This window comes from Aegilops tauschii, chromosome 1 (assembly GCF_002575655.3).
Source record: "Aegilops tauschii subsp. strangulata cultivar AL8/78 chromosome 1, Aet v6.0, whole genome shotgun sequence".
In the NCBI taxonomy this organism is placed as follows: Eukaryota; Viridiplantae; Streptophyta; class Magnoliopsida; order Poales; family Poaceae; genus Aegilops; species Aegilops tauschii.
The window spans coordinates 339,887,941-339,909,720 of NC_053035.3; the positions used below are offsets into that span (position 1 = coordinate 339,887,941).

General features: G+C 43.1%; 2 protein-coding genes across 3 annotated transcripts; both read right to left on the bottom strand.

Moving 5' to 3' along the window:
* Positions 1-2,860: 2,860 nt before the first annotated feature.
* Positions 2,861-8,260, bottom strand: LOC109737402 (probable methyltransferase PMT7). Of its 2 annotated transcripts, XR_006662104.2 has the most exons (8): positions 7,953-8,260; positions 7,105-7,516; positions 6,537-6,826; positions 5,882-6,259; positions 4,825-5,071; positions 4,614-4,752; positions 3,697-3,769; positions 2,861-3,452 (listed from the first exon to the last, which is right to left on the bottom strand). XR_006662104.2 is itself a non-coding variant. In XM_040386201.3 (7 exons), exons 1-7 carry the CDS (start codon positions 8,128-8,130, stop codon positions 3,294-3,296), a joined length of 1,803 nt encoding a protein of 600 aa, XP_040242135.1. In that variant the 5' UTR covers positions 8,131-8,260; the 3' UTR covers positions 2,861-3,293. The 2 variants fall into 2 exon arrangements, 1 of the variants encoding a protein (XP_040242135.1); XM_040386201.3 differs by lacking the exon at positions 3,697-3,769.
* A 7,627-nt stretch (positions 8,261-15,887) lies between these two features.
* On the bottom strand, positions 15,888-20,923 carry LOC109753065 (conserved oligomeric Golgi complex subunit 5). The gene is made up of 3 exons (XM_020311998.4): positions 19,748-20,923; positions 18,297-18,770; positions 15,888-17,164 (listed from the first exon to the last, which is right to left on the bottom strand). The coding sequence occupies exons 1-3, from the start codon at positions 20,813-20,815 to the stop codon at positions 16,250-16,252; spliced, it is 2,457 nt and encodes an 818-aa protein (XP_020167587.3). The 5' UTR covers positions 20,816-20,923; the 3' UTR covers positions 15,888-16,249.
* Positions 20,924-21,780: the final 857 nt, after the last annotated feature.

A 21,780-nucleotide genomic window follows, 5' to 3' on the forward strand; every position in this document is an offset into this window, starting at 1 on the left:
GTAGAGGCTCTATGTCTTCAAACCTTTTTGGTCCTTACTGACAAAAGGGGAGAAGCATATGAGTTGATAGTCTTCAAGCGGGTCCATATGGGCGGTTGTTTTATATTTTGCCTAGTGTTTACAACTCTCGCTTTTGATACATTTGGTTCTTTGAGTTGTAACACTTAAACTTGATGGTCGTCTGCTACGTTTTCTGCTATTGTGTGATGCGATGATAAATTCCGCATGTGCGAGGATAAATTCCGCACTTAGTCATTTTTGCAGACGTCTATTTTTCATTGTGCATGTCATTATCTTTGTTATATCAAATCAGGCATGATGAATTATCTTCATAAGTTGAAGAGGATCTCCACAAGTACAACCTGCCATGTGCATTTGCATTCCAAAAGCAAATTACTTATATGCACATCTTCAGGGGGAGCCTTTTGCTACTTATGAAGACAATTGCACATGTTTTTATCCCCGTTGAAAACTTCAACCAGTTTGTCATCAATCACCAAAAAGGGGGAGATTGTAAGTGCATCTAGTGCCACCCCTAGTTGGTTTTGGAGTATTGACGACAAACCTGGTTGAGGAACTAATGTGTTTGTGAGAATTGCAGGATAACAGAGGTAGTAGTCCCTCATTGAGTCGGTTTACCTACCGGAGATGACCCCTAAAAATGTATGAAGACATTGAAGACAATGGTGGTATGTGAAGATATTCACATTGAAGACTATGACAAGAGAAGGCATTGCGTGAAGACTATGGAGCGCGAAGACTTAGTTGTTTCGTTGTTTCCTTTTCTTCTTTGTTGAGTCGTAGGAACCACCGTACTGTTAAGTGGGGTCCCAGTGAACAAAGTCAGAGTGACTGAAGTGATGCTCAACCAAAATCCTATGTCTTCGAGCGAAGACAATGAGAGCAAATCTTATCCAGAGCTGGATGAGTCAACTTTACTTGTAGCCCAAGCAAAGTTGCTGCGTGTGTTTGAAATCTGACAGTTGGAACACGTGTCAGTTCCTTAGTGACCCAGGGTCATTTCGGACAAATCAGGTCGGGTTGCCTAGTGGCTATAAATAGCCCACCCCCTACACCATAAATTGGTGGCTGCTCAGAGTTAGTGCACGGCTTTTGTCGTTTGAGAGCAACCCACCTCCGAAGCTTTTGAGAGAGAGAAATCCTTGCGAGGACAAAGCCCAAACACCCAGAGCCAAAGAGTGTTAGGCATCACTGAAGTCTTTCTGTCCGCGTGACCTGAAGACTTGTTACACTTGAGGACTGTGAATTCTCCAGCCGGTTAGGCGTCGCGTTCTGAGCATCCAAAAGTCATTATGGATCGCCGGTGAACGAAGTCTGTGAAGGTTTGGAAGTCTACCTTGAAGACTTACCAGAGTGATTGGGCGAGGACTGGGTGTACTTAGCTCAAGGGGAATAAGGTGAAGACGCGGTCTTCTGAGTTGAATCTCAGCCTCCCTAACCAGACGTACAGTTGTCACAGCAACTGGAACTGGTCCAACAAATCCTGTGTCCTCAACAAGTGACTGGTTCTATCCTCTCCCTCTCCTTACTTACAGTTCGTCTTCATGAAGTCATTGCCTATTTGCTTTACCTATTTGTCTTCACTGTGTGACTACTATCGTTGTTTGGCTTCATACCATCTTCCATCCTGATCCTTACTACCTAGCTGCTATTAGTCTTCGTGCTTTCACTTTATTGCATACTTGACTATGGGTTGCTTAGTATAGTTTACCTTCGGCTGCATATCAATAGGTTCATTTCTATTGTTTGTCTTCGAAACTCTCATGTTTTGAAGACTTTCATAAAAATCGCCTATTCACCCCCCCTCTAGTCGATAACTAGCACTTTCAGTCGCGACTGCTGAAGTCGCTGGGTCCGACTACAAAAACAAACATCTAGACACAGACATGTCTATGCCTTGCCGTTATATTTCATAAAGCATATTCCTACTTTGCGGATTACTCGCTTGTTTTCGCTGCTCCACGACTTCCACCGTGGAGGCCGCCCAAAAGTCCTTGATGGGTCTCAGATATCAGGATCACATGATCCATTCTCTAAAAAAAACATTTATTCAATTTTTCTTTGAAAAGGTCCTGCTCATGTATAGGACTTGATTTTTGAGGAAGTGCATCGATGAATCCGGGTACATACGAACCCATTTTGAAAAACACATTTCTAAATGCTAAAAAAAATCTGAAAAAGATTTCACGGATACGTCTTCATGTTTTATGTGCGTGCATAAAGTTTCGTGAAAAAATAACTTTTTTATGGCCCGTGCAAAAAAGACAAAAAACTATGTCATAAAACGTTATTTAGAAGCACCAAAATTTGTCTTTTTTGCGGAGACAAAATGAAAATTCATTTTTTCACAAAACTTTATACCGCGCACACACATTTGCAAACATATATGCATGGAATTTTCTTTTGAATTTTTTGACATTTTAAAATGTGTTTAAAATGCATTTTTCAGAAAGTGGGTGCATTTTTCAACAACAAAAAATATGCCCATGGGTTCAGGACGTACCGACTCGTGATGTTTGTTTCCAGATTTCAAGCTTACCAACCGCAAGTTAGAACCTGTTTGGAGGACCTCCGCTCCATAACTCCACTCCCAGAGCGGGTGGACCATAACTCCACTCCCAGAGCGGGTGGAGGTACTGTTAAAAATCGTGAAGCTGCTGTTTCCCGGCTCCGCAGCTCCCGGGATTTCGCGGAGCTGCCGGAATTGTGAACAGGCTCTTAGTTTCACCAAATCGAAGATTTTACCATTTCTCTCCACACTATCCAAGCCTGGGCAGTACGTGTTAAAGCACGAGTGCCTGATTCACACTTACTGGATCCGCAACAGTAACAACAGATATAACGAAAAAACTATGCCTCATCATTTGCTGCATAACTGTATGTCGTAACCAAGGTTCTCCAGAAGAAGAGGAAAAAACTAAACTAAACTAGTTTACAAAATTAGCAAATTACATGAAAATCTAGAACAGTCATTGGTTATCTTGTCCTACACCTGCCGATTCGTCATTCTGAGATAAGAAGTTGGCATTAAATCACAAGCACTGAAAAGCAGGCTGAAGATTTCCTGAAGGAAATCCCAGTCATGTCCTCTGCTTTTTTTCTGTGATGCGGTGACCTCAGCTGGAAAGAATCCGCGACAAAATGTCTTGTGCATACTGGAGGAACATCTTGAAATCTTTTTTGTACACCCGAAAATCTTCCTTATGTTGTGTCAGCAAGATACAGGATGGTAAGATAGGACATAAGATAAAATCTTCAGGCACAAGCACCAGTCAAACTATAGCCCAGAATTTCTTCCTACAAATCAACACCTGCTCCGGCCTGTTTTCCTCATTTTCCAACGTGTGAGTGGTGACATCCCATAGGAACTTTGGTGCGAGATCACTGATTCTTGAGAGAGTGGTATTCTCATCTCTGATAATGATAAAACCCTGCATGTCCAAAATTATTGTGATGCAGAATGGATTATTGTCTATGAATTTAATTTCCATCACTATATTATCATATTTGATCTATGGTATTCGAGAAAGAGAAACATAGAAGCTCATGCTGACACAAAAATATTTCTAAGTGGCGAGAAAGGTTGCTTGCAATTTATACTGCATTAGGTACAAATCATTTCTTGCACATGGCCAATTGTTATACATTGAGAAACAGGCTGATCAGACCACATACTATCGTATTTCCCTGGAGAAATCATTTCTTGCACATGACCATTTATGATATTTCAATCAGTATTTAAGCGGCCCTGCACAAAACCGTCATAAGGCATGTTCCACACCATTTGGGGAAATTTAAAATCAAATTGAAAATTAGTCCTTAACAAATCTAGTAAAGTGATTAAATAAAAACCTGACCGATGGCATGTTCAAACATCGAAGGAGCAGTTTTCACTAGAAAAATGATGCGCTCCCTCCGTTCACTATTATAAGACGTTTTGCATATTTCAGTATTGACTACATAAGGATTGAAACGAGTGAACAAACACACTAAAATGCGCCTATATATATCCGATTCAGAAAAAAGTTAGAACATCTTATAATAGTGAACGGAGGGAGTACTTTAAGAAAATAGATCCAATGACAAGAGAAGACATTTCCATTCTATTTATCTGTGAAGATACAACAAATAGATATACCTAAAATATTAGATATTTAAAGCAACAAGACTGTGCTTAGGCACTCTATTGTGAGATGAACATGAATCACTCTTTCAATGAACATGAATCACTCTTTCAATGAACATGAATCACTCTTTCAAAAATTAAAACCGTTGGTAGAAGGAAGAAGAAAAATACTGTTCTTACAAACATTGGCAACCTAGATATGATATGCAATGTGTAAATACATATTTGAATCAAGGCCACATATTTCGAGTCTAACTTTGACCGTCGATTTGGCCCTTAAAACATATGTTATATACCTATATGTACTAAAAAATATACCATTTGAAACTTTTTTCAAATATGAATCCAATTATATACTTTTTGTGGCATATAACTCATATTTTGTTGGTCAAAACAACGGTCAAAGATGACACAAAATACAAGGTAGTTGTGTATATAAAAAGGAGGGAGTATATATCAATATTACCTGTGGACGAATGATGCGATCTATTTCTAGCATGATATCTTCCAATAAGCAACCTCCTACATGACCTTGATAGTGTGAAAAGAGGTGGAAAGCATGCAGCAAATCATATGACCTAGGATATGTTGAGAATGGCTGACACCTGCAGCATAATGGTTTTTGTTTCGTCATAACAAGGGAAATAGAGGTTTATATGTTCAGAAGAAATACTAACCAGTCATGGTAGGAACCAATTAACCCCCGGTCATAGATAACAGGCAGTGTGTTGATGGTTGTATAGGGTACTATATTCATAATCCAGACAGGATCAGTGCTTAGTGCCATAGCAAATCCACCATAATTAGCATTCATGTCCATGATATTCCGTATGCTAGTCTTTCCAACACCAAGAAATGACCAGTACTTGCGAACCTGGTCCCGCCAGAACTGGTTATTATTGTCAAACTTCTCTGGAGTAACTCCTAGAAAACATATTCCAGAAAATAGTTTATACTTATACATATGTGCTACATGATCGAGCCAAAGATCAAACTAGATTTACCTAAAAAAATATTAGTACAATTTAAATCACAGATGGTATATCTGCAATTTACAGAAATATTTGTATGCTTCAAGAAGTAACATGTCATATTTGTGAAATGCCACACCCAAACTGTTTTCCTATTACTCAAAATTATTGTCTTGCTCAATTAAAGCCTTATGTGAGCAGTAATATCAACATTTCAATAGTAAGGTCAAGGAATGTCAAATAGGACTCTGCCACAAGAATGACTTCCAGGGTTGACAGGCCATTAGGCAGAAAAGATAACTCTTCTCGAGGCCCCCACCGGTGTCTCCGGACTTCCTAACGTCGTTGTCAACCGCCACATCCCAACCTGGGAAATTCTTAACCCAATTCCCTTCCGGGGTCTAAGTGCTGGGGTTACCCTTCCCTTAGGATTGGCTTGCTAACACTAAGGAAAGGTTGATGTTCAGTGCTCCAAAAATGGTCAGCTCTTTAAAAACCTTAATATTTGAAGGGACAAAAAAAAAAGCTTTAAACAACAGGCCTACACTCAGAAAAACTCCAGTAAGCCGCTGACAGTCAGCTAGTTGCAGGTACCACAGCCAATAAGCATACTCGCTTTTTTTCCGATTTTCAAACATATGTTAAACATAGAGGAATAAGTTTCACTTCAAAATTTTGAGCTCCAGAATGGAACATGGCCCAAACATGCAGAACCAAAACTAGCTCGTTCTTTCTCTTTTGTAGGCAATGGAAATGGACTGACCTATTATTTCCAAACTCCTCGAATAAAATAACAGGCGTTCAGGTCTGGAAGGCAGTTTCTGAATTTTTGATTGGTCCGTGTTCAACCGAACACAGTTCATTAATGGAGATTGCCATGAAGAAGTGTCACTGGGGTCACAGATATTCAGGATCCCCGTATCAGAATTTTTCTGTCGGCAAGATTCATCTTCAGGTTTGATCCATATAGCAGTCTGAACATGCTTAGCAATAAGCTTCCAACACATTGCTGATGTGATATTAATTAGCTTCTCCCAAATAATAGGGAAATCTTTATCTTTTCTATAAGCTGGTGGAGCAGAATATACAAAATATCCATTAGGTCGCAAAAGACGATCGACCTCTTTGAGCAATATTCCATCTGCAAAAAAGGAAAGAGCTACTGGTTGAATGGTGCGTTTCTAAAGTAGAATTCATAAACAAAGGATCATCATCAGAAGGAACTTTTAGTAGAACAAAAATATCAATGATGAAAGAGGACACATTTTTATGCGAACCAACTTACTTTTAAGGGCTTGTTACAATAAACTGAAAACAGAATATAACTAACAAGATCCCACATAAAAACACTGCCACATCTTAAATTTTGAAATGTGCTCAGCAGCTTAGCATAAACACTAACAGTATGTGAATCTTACCATTTTCATGCCAGTCAACACGACATCGGGAGCAATGAACCATTTCAAATGAATTTCCAGGATACGGTAATTGCTTTGTGGCCAACACAGAGATCATTGCACCAATCCCACGCTCTAAAGCAAACTGGATTTGATTCTCATGGCCATCTTTTGGTGCGAATGACATAGTATGAATATCTAGGGGAAGAAGATAAGCAGAGAAGCTGGCAACACCGCATCCAACATCCAAAACTTGAACAACTCCTGCGGAGCGGAGATCACCAGTACTATTGGTTGTCATATTTCCTAGCCTGCATTGATCCATTTACAGAAATTATCTCACCGCAAGATCTTTTGTACGAGATACAAGAGGGCAGCAACATGAGACTGCTATTATTTGGTGTTTATGCTTCAAGTAGGATGTTTGCTAAAGGGGAGTAATATCAGATCAAAGTTGACAATGCTCAGAATTTTGCTACTAGGCGTCACATCCAAATATTGATATACAAGATATTACAAGGATCAGACCATTATACAGCCTAAATATTAAACTACACACCAGGAAATTAGGCAAGCAATCCAAGGTTACCTCTCTATGTATTCTGATGCACCACGCTTGAAGTGAGTGCCACCACCCGGAAACCACCAAAGCTTACCATTCTCATGCACCCAATTCTGTCCTCCTTTTACCTCAGAAAGGTGTGAATGGTTCACATTACTACGCCATACATAGTCCCGACTTGTTGGCCATCTTATCGGTATCTTGTAGTCATTTGGTGGGGGCACCAAACAGAACAAGCTGTCCTCTCGTGGAGGGCATTTAGCTTCAAGATCCTCATGTCTAGATCTATCCAGGTTCCTTAAGCTTCTTATATAGGCGGCATCATGACAGGGAATATGCTCGTTGTATTCCAAAGGGCACACATCAAGTCCATAATCAGGAACTGAGATTGACGCCGTTCGGTAACTAACACCAACTTTCTTCGTGAACTCTGAAGCATCTGCAAGTGGAAATCAAACAGGTTTAACCTCTTTGGCATGGAAACGTTCTCATGGTACACTAGGAGTTCAGGATAGATGCGCGATATGGCACATTTCTAGCGTAAGCTGCAACTCAGAGAAAGAGAAAAACAAATCTAGAACCAGGGCAAACTGTCAAGACCAAACTGACAGTATAACTTTGCGTATGAACTGAAACAAACTATGTCAAGGCCCAGTAGATTTACATCTTGTCGGAGACAAGTGCAGCAATTTCGGAGAGTGAATTTCTCAAGCATTACGCCTCTAGTGACAACGTAGGAGCATCTGAGATAACCTGAATAGGAAGCTTAAAGCCGCGGCAGGTATTGGACAGAACTGAACAAATAATTGCGATCCAGCGGCGGATCGACAGGGGAGGCGTGCACTGAGGCCCGGGAGCGGAGAGTAGATAGGTACCTTGGGGATTGGGGGAACCGGGCGACCGGGAGACGGAAGGGGGCAATATGAGCGCGGGGGAGGCGGAGGACTGGAAGAGGGTGCCGGCGTAGAAGGAGGCGGCGACGAGGGCGACGCCCAGCAGGAGCAGCTGCACCGACCGCGGCTCCGCCGACGCCGGCGAACACCACCGCCCCATTATGCTGCTCTCACTCTTACTTCCCCTTCCTCAGCGTCAAGACGATTCCTGCTTGGAGGAGATGGGGAGTTGGGGACTGAGTTCATTCCCCCTTCCTCTATTTCTTTTTCCATTAAAAATACTTCCTCCCATATAAAATACTTTGAACCTTAGGTTTCACTAGGATAAATCTTTGACTATCACTTACTCCATTAGTGTATCTACTTTATGTGGCATAAAATTAATTTCATCATCGTACTACCTATAAATAAACTAATATAAGACGTTTTAGTTTTAGTTTACAGAGGAAATACTTATTTGTTGTTTATAGTCTTATATTCCAGATCAATCTCCCCTTCGGCTCGAACGCTGGGATTATTGTCCCTCTTTTGTTGTGTAGTAAGATCTTTTTTGTTCGGCTTTGGTGTCGTGGTGACATTGCTCCAGCGGTGATGGCGGTGTTCCTTCAAAGTCCTCAACTCAACTTTCAATCTCTGCGGCCCTTGACGAGGCGTTGTTGAGGAATTTAGATGTTCTTATTCCCGCCATGTTCTTTGTCAATGTGGGTCCATGGGTATTATCCGCGATATCCTCGTCACCTTCATTAACTCCTTCTTTCAAGCCTTTGTGAGCAAGGTCATCACCCTTGACTGGTGCTACTTGTCGACTGTCAATCTAAATCAGGGTGGTGTCCCCATAGTATAATGTGCGATTGTCAATCTTGTTATACACATGACTCAACGAAGATTTGATCCTCTATAGGTTTTTGCAAGTATTTCAATGGTTGAATTTCTTGATGTTATCTATCACCAGCGAGACCACGCGGTAAGCGTGGTAAAAGCAATCTCAATTTGACAAAAAAAAGTCTATCACCAGCAGAACTATGGTGACCAACGATGATAAGTTAGGATGCAGTTTTGACGGAATTCTTGAGGCACGCGTTCGTGGTTGTAGTCACACATTTGTTTATGGTTGTTTTTGTGTATGTGGTTCAGTTACCCCCATTATTAGACTCGATGATGTCATTATCTAATATAACCTAGACTTGATTTAAAAAATGATGAGACACATTATTAAAAAAATGGTGTTTGATTTATTTTAGCATTCTTTTGCCTGCTTGAGCTCGAGTGGGGAGTTGTGTTCAAATTTCAAAGTAAAATTGTTGCGAAATGAGACAATGCCCTCCCTGGAGAATTCCTTTCGAGTATTTTTCTATGAAATTTGGAAATTTATTCTTTAGTAAATGTGCCAAGAACGGCTATATCATAGGATTAGAGTTCTCCCTTTTTACACTCAATTGTACCTGACAGCCTACATGATCTCAGAACCTATTGTATACTTTTTATAAGTCCGACTTTTGTCCATCTTCTTTTCGTTTCTCTAAAATTTGGATGTTATTTTCTGTGAGCCATTCAAAGACATCACACCACTTCAAAATTCCCTATGTTTGAGGTTCTGTAACAATTCATATCACTTGATATCCTATTTGTTTATGTTATTTTGGACTATGTTTCGCAAGAACTATACTTGAATAGTTCAGTTAATTTCCCACGGTAACAGAAAAAGATAAAGATCCTTCTTCAATCACCCCCAGGCCTTCCCAGAGACGAAAACAAACGAAAGAATGAAAGACCAACCCGTTCTATACATGTGATCTAAAATAGTGATCTAATCCCTCTTATATTTCTTTTTTTGACCAATGAAAACAGCAGGAGAGACTCCTACTGTTACTTTTTATTAATCAAATGTTAACCTATGGTTAACAGGGGTGGGGGTACAAGAAAGTTTTACATGGTTATACACAAAAAAGATATGCCAATCAAGGGCAGTATCCAAAAGGAAGTAAAAGAAGAAATAAGCTAGACTACAAAGAAGAAGGTTTAAACTGTAAGAGAGTTGCTAAAACCCTCCAAAAAGGATAGGTTTTGAGGGTTGATCCTGAAACCCAAAATCACAAAATCTTCCTTGATCTTCCTCAGCCATTCAAAGTGGGTGGCCACCTCCCCATCAAACACCACTCTATTTCGTTGCTTCCAAATGTTCCATAGTGTCAATATGGTAATCTCCTTGAAGAGAGGACCCTGCCAGCTTGTTCTAGCTCTTTCATATTTGTGCTGCATGTCCAGTTGATTATCCCAATGAATTCCCACCGTTTCCCAACACTTTGTAGCAAATGGACAGTCGTAGAATAGATGGGTGTTTGTTTCCGAAACCTCCATGTCACACACCGGACAGTTGTGATCATCCCCAATGTTGAAATGTCTTCTAAGTAGCATGTCCCTTGTATTGACCCTGTCATTCAACATTAACCATGCAAACACTTTATGTCTCATGATACATTTTGTTTTCCAAATGGAGGCGATGCATTGTGGCGCCACTATATTTCTGAACATGATGTTATAGAACTTCTTAGGTTTAAAATCTGTATCTCCCCGGCATAAAATCCATTCGTCTGTCCCCATCGGTTCCAAGGTTATTCCTTCCATTATCTCTTGCAGGTTGTCCAGCTCAGCTCTGGCTTCCATTGATAGAGGTAAGAGGAAATTATCCTCATGACCAATGTTTTTGTAGTATTGTGCCAATGAAATATCTTCGTTTTTGGTATAAGAGAAAAGGTGTTCATGTGTGTCCATCAACGGTCTTTCATCCAACCAAACATCTTTCCAGAGTAAAATCATATCTCCGGCAGCAGGCATACAGGTGGTGATCCCGCGATAGATATCCATCAGAGAGAAAACATCACGCCACCAAAAAGAACCGCAACTTGGTTTTGCGCGGGGGGTGACTCATCATAATGAGCATTCCAGACTAGCATTACCCATGGCACGTCTTTTTTGTGAATAAACTTATGGAGGTATTTGAGTAGTAATGCTTTGTTTTGAATTTGCAAGTTTAAGATTCCAAGACCCCCTTTTTTTCTTTGGGCGACAGATCATATCCCAAGCTGCTAAGGAGTGAGTTTTGGCATCTATGTCTACTTCTTTCCTCCACAGACAGTGTCTCCTCGCACGGTCAAAACTGTCGATCAACTTTAGTGGAATTTTAAGAACACACATGGCAAAAGATAGAAGTGACGAAAGTGCAGAGTTGATCAGTTGAACTCGTTCTCCATAGGATAACCAGATAGACGTTCCAGTCAATCTCCTTTCAATTCTGTCGACCAATGGCATCAAGTCTCTAACAGTTGGCCTTGTAGTACCGAGGGGCGGTCCCAAATAAGTAAACGGCATATCTCCTACCTGACAGCCTAGCACACTGGCCAGATCAATAGCTTTTTGAGCATTCACATTAATTGGCATTAATTGTGATTTTGCGTAGTTGATTTTCAGACCCGTTGCCCTTGCATATGAGTCAAGAATCCCCTTAATTGTTTGGAGCTCATGTTGATTTGCTGGGAGAATGATTAATGTATCGTCGGCGTATTGCACAACCGGGTAATCTTCTGAAGCAGGCTGATTGATTGGTAGGTTAATTAAACCATCTAACCATGCTTTATTAATTAAGGACTGCAATAAATCTGTCGCGAGCACAAATAACAAGGGGGATATCGGGTCACCTTGTCTCACTCCCCGTTTGCATTTAAATTATGTGCCAGGTATACCGTTTAGAAGAATCGAGGAAGATCCTGATTGTAACAACATTTTAATCCACATACACCATCTTTCGTCAAAACCCTTGCATTCTAGCATTTTTCAGAATGAAAGAATGTTCCATCGTGTCGAAGGCATTTTCGAAATCTAATTTTAGAATCACAATCTCCCTGCCCGAGTGTTTGCATTGGTGCAAATACTCAAATGCCCATCCGAGGCAATCTTGAATTGTCCTAGTCTTAATGAACCCATATTGGTTACGATGTACTACCTTTCAAATCCAGCGTTGAAGCCTCTCAGACAAAAAATTTGTGATAACCTTGAGAACGCAATTTAGCAAGGAGATCGGTCTATAATCATTGACTGTTTCAGGAGTCAATTTTTTTGGGATCAACGTGATTAAAGATGTGTTTAAACACTAAAGATTTATTGTACCATTCCAGAAGTCTTCACAGAGAGCATAGAAATCCTCTTTGATTATCTCCCAACATACCTTAAGGAAAAGTCCATTGAAGCCATCTGGTCCTGGTGCACGATCAGCTGGAATGATCTTAATTACATTATCTATTTCCTCTTTCGTGAACGGTACCGAAAGTTCTTCTAGACCTTGGCATTTTTGAATGAGCTCAGAGAGTTGAAAATCAAACTCAAGTTGGTTAGAGACCCCCATTCTTCTTTTAAAGCAGTCATAAAAAGCCGCAGCCTTTTCATCATGGTTCTCAATCAAACGACGGTCAGTCATGAGCAGATTTGTGATGGCATTTCTCTTTAACCTTTCCATTGCACGTGCTTGAAAGTATTTGGTATTTTCCTCACCTTGGATTGCCCATCGAAAAGTGCACCGTTTTTTCCAATATTCACTTTGGTATTTAAGCAATCTTAGCACATGTGCTTTAAGAATGTTTCTGAAATTAGCTTCTGGGGTGGAGAGCTGTCTCAATTCCTCAAGGTTATCAATCTGGAGCAGAATTTTATTACAATTCTCAATTAAGAGCTTTAACTTAGAGATGGACTTACTCCATTTTTTTAAAGCATATCTTAATCTCTTTAATTTTGCTGAGATTCTGGTGGCACTGGAAGAGGCCTTAATTGGTGCTAACCAAGATGTTTTCACTACATCCAAAAATCCAGGATGAGAGGGCCAAAATTTTTCAAACCTGAAAAGCTTAGATCTTGGGATTTTTGTTTCCACTGAAAGAATTCAAGGAACATGATCAGAGATTGGTCGAGCCAGAGGTTTTGCCAAGGTATTTGGGAATTTGAGAATCCATTCTGGAGAAGAAAAGAACCAATCTAGTTGTTCAAGTAAGGGGTTTTCTTGCATGTTACTCCAAGTGTACTTCCTTCCTTTGATTGGAATTTCAAGCAATCCGAGGTGACTAATGATCTCATTAAATTTGAGCACATCATCCACATTTCCACCAGGTAAGTTTCTGTTATCCAAAGATCGTATGAAGTTGAACCCATGAAAAGCCACAGATCCTGTGCTTCAATGTTTAAATTATCCATCCAATCTGTGAAAACTAATCTTTCAGGCCCATCACATGGTCCATAAATATTTGATAGAAGCCAACTCTCATTTGTTTGAACCAAGGTCATTTTAATTGTGATCGCAAAGGAAAACTGATGGATGATCTGGCCCACAAACTGACTGCTACACCAAATAATAACTAGACCACCTGAAGCGCCATCAGACGGAATGAACTCAAATTTATCAAATCTCCTTGGACAACATTTTCTAATAAAAGAATGATCAAAATCAGGTTTCTTAGTTTCTTGCAAGCAAACGATCGAGCAGTTTGATTCATCAATCTTATTATGAAGGGCATCACATTTGGTAGTAGCATTCAAACCACGGATATTCCAGGACAAAATATTCCACATAACCGAGGCCACTAAAGTCTTGAAACAAGCTAGATAAAGCGTATAAAAGAGTTCAGAAATACGCTGATAAAACGCAACAGAGCAGATGGAACAAGGAATCTAAATAAGGGCCTAGGCCTCGTTCTTCTCCTTGCCCTTGAGAGGAGCAAGCAGCTTCTCACTAGTGAGCTCCTCCTGAGGAATAACACACTGGGTTGTGCCAAGATATTGCAGAGTTTCAATCGTAGTGGGAGGGGGGACGTGAGTTGCAGCAGAAGTTTCCTCAGCTCCATTTCCTTGCTGCATCTCCAGGATATCAGGAGTCCTTCTCGGCTTAACATATGAGGGCCTACGTTTGTTGTCCGCCGGAGATGGTGGCTTGAAACCCTGGTACCTACTAGCCCTCACACTTCGTCTGACCATATCAAGCTCCATCATATCATGCTGCTGTTCAAGATGAGGTACGTTCTCCAACTGTGAGTTGACTTCCACAGTCATTGACTCACAACTATCCAGATGCAGAAGTTTGTTAAGTTGATCAGCCACAAAATCACAGCAAAAAGACCAAGCATCTTCAGGCAAGCAAATGACATTAGTACCCGGTTCAAATGGTGAAAAAGGGAAGGATGTGAAGCATGCACTTCCTACCAGATCCACCAGAGTGTTCTGCAGCCCATTGGCAAATTTTATCCAGAGACTAGTCCTGCTATCATCTTCAGAACTCCAACAAAGCCTCGGGGTGTACACCGTGCAGTAAAAACAGATCATGAATGAAAGCCAGTTCTCCTCCTCTGGTATTTCAACAACCACTTCATGTGAGTTCACCTGCTGGAAAGCAAGATCTCCATTAGGACTGCCCTGAATAAATCTTTCTGCCACATCTTCGATCATTGCCACATGTTCGTTCCAAATGCGCAAGCCATCATCAAAACCAGAGTCTGCAGTCTGAATTCCATCCATCATAGAAGGACCTTCATAACCAGTGAATCTTCTATAGCTAAAGCCTTGATACACAGGTGGAACAGGGGGAAGAATTGGCCACTCACCCCAGCCTTGCTGTGGCGGAGGAGGCGGTGGAGCTGCTTCCCAAGCATTGGCAGCATTTTGAAGTTGCCAGACCTGCGCATTGTGTTGTGCCTGTTGCATTGCATTCAGAAAAGGTAGATGCTCAGGGTGTGGAGAAGCACCCAATGGAGGAGGCGCCTCTTCATCACCCACCAGACCCTGGCTAGGATTTCTTCCGTTAAGCACATAAACAGGGACAATCCACGAGGTGCCAAGACCGCTGATATCAGTGAATCTCTTAACAACCAGACTATAGGGCACCAGAGCAAGTTCGTTAATGAGCACACGCACAAGCACACGCGATTTTCTATGACCTGGGCGGTGCCAATACATACATCTCCCAAAACAGGACATCGCCTTGATGATGTAATGCTCAGTTTGGTAATTCAGGGGAAAACCAAGCAACATAACCCAAGCATCCCTCTCAATCACAGGCCTACGCATATTGGGACCTTCATCATGGCGCAACAAATAGAAGCTAGAGTTCTCATCTAAAGGTTGCTCTCCTATGCTAATCATCGTATCTCGAACAAGACTGCCGCTGAATCTGATTAAACCAACACAGAAAGGATAGATCTCACCCTCAACCGTAGGAGCAGCATGATCATCACGAAGAACCCTTCTGACCTCTGCCAGCACCACCATGACCAATGCATGCTGCGAGTGATCCAGAGGGGGATCATCCACGATCACCATGTTCCGCTGCAGCCTCCCCTCCGGACCGTGCTGGATGTCCATCTCCCCCAGCACAAACTGGTAGGGAAGCACTGGTAGGTTAGCCATTGGCGGCGCAAGGATTGGAGTGGAGGAGAGCTCGAGGTTAGGGGTAGAGGAGAGCACAGGGGCGCAAGGTGATGGGGAAAACAGGGGCGGCACCATGGTCTCGGGAATCTGAACAGTGGTGATAGGTTGGTGAGGAGGCGAAACGTCCGGGGTATTTTTGGTATAGCGGGCAACAGATTGTACCAGATCCCTCCTATTCCGTTTGATAATCCAAATTTGCTTTTTATCCTTATTCTGTTGAACCAGATTCCGAGATTTTCTGCGCCAAATCTTTTGTTCCTTATGTGAGACCCGAGCCCCAACAGAACGGTCAACAACCTGGTCCTTCCGGACCCACGCAACAATTTTCGATGAAGACCCACGACGTGCAATGCAATCCCATTGAACATGACCGGTTGCACCACAAATGTTGCAGCACCTACTATCCCTCTTGTATTTCTTCACGGAGGGAGTACACACAAAAAACATGTACCTTGGTGAGATGAATAGAAATGATTCTCAGAAAATAAAAATAAAATGCAAATTCGTTCCAAGCCTTTCAGAACTCTCTTTTTTTAATGAAAGAACTTTAAATTTCATAACGCATCTTAACGAGGTTTGCAGATTCAGTTCACATGATTCTCCAGCGATGTACAATGATCAAACATATCAGAATTCAGAACATGGCAATTCCCACCAGAAACACAAGCTCTGTACTTTCAACATTTTTGTGATCAAAGAGAAATATAGGTGCTATTTCATGGGTATAAAATCTATGCCGGGGCTCAAGCGATCTCTCAAGAACAATGCCTACAGGATGGTGATACAAATGTACGCTGCACAGCCGAACTGAACGCATGTCAAGGTGTGGCCTGTGACAATGCAGATCCAATCTGACACATGAGAGGGTACACTGGACTGAACTCCTTGTCTCCACGGGACCTGACCTTCATCTCATAGTCGTCCAGGGTTGCCTTCACGCCCTTCCAGATCTGATCCTCGCCTTGTGAATCAAGCCACAGAGAGTACTGCAGCGGTGTCAGCTTGTTTCGCTGTAAGGGCGAGTGTAGCTCATCCGGCCCTCGCGAATATAGGTGGTGGAGGATCACGCTGGGTGGTAAGTCCTGAAGGAGTGGAGACTTGTCAAGCTGACATGTTTCCAGGAATAGGACGGGGCGGAACGCACGCAATGCCCGGTATGGAGAGCCCAGCTGCTCCACAGGAAACAGATTCTGACCGACAGCTAGCTCCAGCTCGGCCATGTCCCTAGCCATTCTCAACTTCCCTGCTTCAGAGAGTGGCCTGACAAGAGAAGCGTGTCTTATGAAGAATATAAGGATCCTTGAAGCCATCCTTCTAACCATTATGGTACATATGGTCTCCGAGCGGGAGGCTGATGATGGCAGAAGCTTTGACAAGAACTCACTGCGGAAGTGGACGGCACACTTCTGAAGCTCCTCCATGTAGGCTGATGCATTATTGTCCATCGCTCCATCCATTCCATCAGCTCCAAAGTCCTGCTCGTGCATTTGCAGAATGCATGATTCCAGACGATCGAGCATTGCTTGGAATAGGGAGGTCACCGAATCACAAGCAACCCCATATATGACCCCAAGAGATGGGGAAAGGACTTCAGAAGCAACATTTGGGAGTGTTGACAGGATGCTTGAAATACGTGTGTGAACCTCGTGGAGATGTAGACACAGAGCAAAGTTTTTTAATTGAGCTGGAGTCACTGTGCCAGTAACTTGACGGGCTTCAGGGCCAGTAGAGATCTACATTTGAAGCAAAATATATGTCAGCAAATGCGCGCAATAATGGAAGTGATGCCAATAACTGCACAAGTGTATGCACATATACAAGGCAGCACATACGAGGAAAGAAGGGAGGCATTATCAAATGCATATGAAGGATAGACAGGCAGTGAGACTATAAATAAGACAACGAAAAAGAAGACTGTCATGTAGCAGCACCAACAGGTATAGCCATTGCAGTTATAGGCTCAGATGATGCATGCCCCTTTTACTTCCCTGAAAAGGCAATCCAGCCTTTCTGTAGGAAAAGATTGAGGGACAGCTGACACTGCTGAATCGGAATGCACATGAAGACAGGGACACATTAAGCAGTGTGCTACAGGACAGCATTTTCTCATGATTTCTCCTGTTTGATGTACTCTATTTATTTTCTTCCATTACTTGCAACATTCAATACGGCTGTAACAGAACAAAAAGTTTAGCCAACGAAAACAACAAGAAAGCATTACTTTTATGGATGCAACCACAGCTACCACAACCTAGGGGAAAGCTAACCCAAACAATCACAGACCTGACTAAAACCTGCATATTTATTGGTCTCAATGGGTAAGCTTGACTTTCTGACAAGTGTGAGCAGGAGTTTTGAAGTCCAGAAGATGAGAAGAATCAAACGATGAGCGGCATCTAGTAATAAAGGTCGGGACGGGAGGTGACTGATTAGGTTCCCACTCAACTCAGGAATGAAAAACCAACCGGTTCAAGACAATGAGCTCGCAGACAACTATAGCCGCCTAAGGAGACAACACTGATTTCCTGCTTCTCGGGCATGCGGACACCATGCATACGGCAGAAGCCAAGGGAAAATGCTTCTCCCTAGTTGGAAGGGATTAAGATCAAAGCATCTTTAAAGCTGGAGCTCAACTGCTCAAGCCAATCGACACATGTGCCAAGCCAAGCTTGGAGAAATTTCAACAATGTGGAAGAGCTAAAACGACAGCAAAAACAAGTATAGACAAGTTTCACACACATTACTGGGAACTTGTATTCAATGCAACCTGACATGAGGAGCATTTGCTAAAATTTGATGAATAAACTTAGAAAGCAGAAAATACCTACAGACTTATAAAAATAATTAGTAGAAAATAGTGTGTACCTGATATTCAGCTCTTTGTGCTAAAAGAAGCAAGATCTTTCCAATTTCACGTAGAACAAGAAGCAGCAAATGCCCATGAGTTCGCACAACTTCAATTTCCTCTTGGATGCGAGATATTAGCCTTGATATTTGATCCTTTGATGGTATACTTCCACGGTTTGACATAGGAAATATGCTATTGATGTAATCAGAAAGACGACTCTGACTAAGAGCCAAAAAGGCGGTCTGGAATATCTCAATGGCTGCAACCATGTGATCTTTTCCTTCGGGAGTAAGTGCTGGAAGGGTACCCTTTACATCAGTATCTCTTGAAATCCTCTCAAGAAGGTTCTCAATCATTGAGAACAGTCTTGGATATCCAAGAGTAAATATTTCCTTGACAAAGCTTGACGCAGTAAAGACAGATTTCAGCTGGCTTGCAAAGGCCTTAACAATTGCATCCCATACTCTCTCTGTCAACAGAGGCTCACCCTCCTGCAAAAGAATTTCTGTCAGTATAAGTTCAAGCACATATAACAAATAATTATTTAAGAAAGAATAAAGAAGGGATCAAGACACAGGATGTGCCTGTTAAGTGTTAACGCCATACTTTGGAAACAAGCGAACATACCAAACATATTAAACTATCGTTGCAAATGTAAACAATTTTGAGGCAATATAGGAACTAGGAACAGTGACATAGAAAAATTTAGAATCTGATTGCAGATAAAACATGGAACACTCCACTTTTAACTCTGAAGAACAGAAAGCTGTGATTATGGAAGCTAGAAGAGGCTATACATTTACCAATGTATCAGTCTAGTCTACATTTGAGGGGCTGGATACCATTTGAAGGCTGGATATTCAGGTGGGGGGGAGGCAATCATCAGTTTCCATCAACAGAAGGGCTGTCTGCTCTCGACGACGGGGTGGTAATGAGATGTTGGGAGATGGGAGTTATTGGTGGACTGAGTGGGGAGAGGATTGCCCTCCCAATTCGAAGCTTTTTCCTGGAAGTTTCAACCATCGTTGACTATGACAACAGTAGCGACCGACTATTAAGATCCTCACGACTATGGCAGCGCGGTATGCTCTGCTCTCTCGCGACATCTACTCTAATCAAAAGACCAGAGGCCCCTACGGGAGGAAAAATAGGACTATTTGTGTAATCAATAACATTGCTCTTCGATATACCATAAATCCCCACCAGCAAAACTAAAGTCTAGTCAACATAAGAATTGAAAAAACAGTGAAACCTAAACATATACTGATATATTCATTTTCTGTGTGCATATGTCATTTCGTATCTCTTTGACTGCCTACATATCTCATAATTCTCAAGTGACAATCATACTGCCAAAAAATCATGATATAGAGTATGTTTTTCGCACCAAGTTCACTGCAACATAGTTCTAAATTGTCATTTCCATCAATTTGAAATCCTCATCATTAATTCAAAGATCGTGGCTCACCTGCCAAACCTCCTCAAGGAACAGCATTTGTGTGAACGGCACACGCTTCTTGGTGAGCACAGTCTGCAGCTGCCATGCAGCGGTGACTGCCCGATGCAGCTCCTCCATGCACTGCCTCATCCTTTCCCAGAGTGCATCCGCTGCCCTCTTACTGCCACCAAGCTGTGGCGTGCCGCTTCTCTGCACGCCTCCAGGGCCGCCTCCACCACCAGCCATCGATATCGCCTTCATGTCCAGTGCCACGGTCACGCTCTTCGCCCCTGCTGCCTTGCACTTCCCCACGAGCCCCTCAACCGCCGGCTTCAGTTCTCCAAGATTGTAGTACACCTGCAGACCGCACCAGATGTCGTTCTGGTTGGACTCGGTGATGCCACGGTCGATCACAGCACTGGCCTCCGATCGGAGCTTGGAGGCGGCAGCATCAACCTTGCGCATTTCCTCATCAACGGCATTGATGCCGGAGAGGTTCTTCTCCTCGTATAGGAGGCGGATCTCGCGATGGAGCTCAGCCTGGCGGGCGAGGTCGGGGGCAGGGGAGGAGGCGAGGAGGCGTGAGGAGAGGCGGACGAGACGGTGGGAGTGGAGGAGGAGGTCGGCGGTGGCGAGGAGGCTGGAGAGGGAGGAGGAGGAGAGCGCGAGGTGGGCGCGCGGCGCCGAGAGGTGAGATGAGAGTAGGGAGAGGTGGGAGAAGAGGAGGCGGAGGTTGGAGGGGAGACTGGAGAGGGAGGCGGAGGCGGAGCGGAGGGAGAGGAGGTGCGAGAGGAGGAGCGGATGTCGGCGCAGCACCTCGGCGCGGAGGTGGCGACGGAGGAGGCGGATGGCGTCCTGCAGCTGCTCGGCGCGGGAGGCGGCAAGGCCGGAGGAGAGCGCGGCGGAGGAGAAGTCGGAGGGGGAGAAGGACGGGGAGAGGAAGGCGGAGAGAACGGGATCGGAGGCGAAGGCGTCGAGCGGGGAGGCGGGGTCGGGGGAGGAGGAGGTGGGGGAAGGAGGCGAGGCGAAGGAGCTTCCGGTGATGAGGTCCTTGGACGTCGGCGAGAGCAGGAGGCGCGGCGTGGCTGGGGCGGCCATGGCGGTGGCCGTCGCCGGGGCGGGTGGTGGATCTGGGGGTAGGAGAGATCCGGAAGACTCACTCCTCACTAGGCGTCATTTGGTCGGTTGAGAAAATTGGATAATTTCACGAAAAATACCTTTTTCCACTAAATTTCGATTTTTAACATGAATGTCAGCGCTTTTTTTTATTCACTGTCACGCTGTATTGACAGAGGGAACATTTTTCACATTATGAAAGCAGATATCTTTTTTGCAGGATGAAAGTAGATTTTATTCAACTACTCCCTCCGTCCAATAAGGGCATATACAATAGGGACAACATCATGTAGCATGTGCCATGTAGCTGAGACCATTGTATAAGTTTTTTCTGTCCAATGCATGCATAACTTGACCGGACCACACATGTGTCGTACCTCCTTTGCTTTTCCCTCTACACATGCAGCGAACTGGTTCTTTTCTCTTCCTTTCTTTCACTTTTGGACGAAACACATGTCTGCTCTGCAAGAGGTCGTTCATCTCTCTAGGCACTAGCCTTTTTCCTTCTTCCTCCACATCAGCAACTTTTTCTATGGGGCAGCACTCCAAGTTGGAGCGTTGGCCATGCCCTAATATACGAGCGTTAGTAGTTGTCATCACAATTACTTAGCCGTTCAGTTAATCCCCACAACCACGGTGTGCTTGAGCTTATGCCGGAGAAGTAAAGGATGACTCTCATGATGATAACCCACGCCAAGGACCCGCCCCGGCTGAAGCTTCTTGCAGATTCTTATAGGAGTACATCAACTCTCTGTTGTGCATCTAGAAATATCCACATAGTGACATTATCAATGAAAAAAAATGTCATTGCACATTACAAGATAGATAAATGCTTCAACATCGGCATAGCGGCACACTAGTACGGTAGGTGATGACTGGAGCTGGACCGGACCACCTGAAGGTTGAACAAAATTGAACCCGGACGGTTTGTTTGTGGCAACAGACAG

Coding starts and splice junctions, on each gene's coding strand:
- LOC109737402 (XM_040386201.3), bottom strand. CDS start 8,130: ATGGGGCGGTGGTGTTCGCCGGCGTCGGCGGAGCCGCGGTCGGTGCAG. Junction 4,753..4,824: donor ATTGGTTCCTACCATGACTG/GTTAGTATTTCT, acceptor ATTATGCTGCAG/GTGTCAGCCATTCTCAACAT. Junction 3,453..4,613: donor ATCGCATCATTCGTCCACAG/GTAATATTGATA, acceptor TTGGACATGCAG/GGTTTTATCATTATCAGAGA.
- LOC109753065 (XM_020311998.4), bottom strand. CDS start 20,815: ATGGCCGCCCCAGCCACGCCGCGCCTCCTGCTCTCGCCGACGTCCAAG. Junction 18,771..19,747: donor TCCTTGAGGAGGTTTGGCAG/GTGAGCCACGAT, acceptor ATTCTTTTGCAG/GAGGGTGAGCCTCTGTTGAC. Junction 17,165..18,296: donor CACAAAGAGCTGAATATCAG/GTACACACTATT, acceptor CTTCAAATGTAG/ATCTCTACTGGCCCTGAAGC.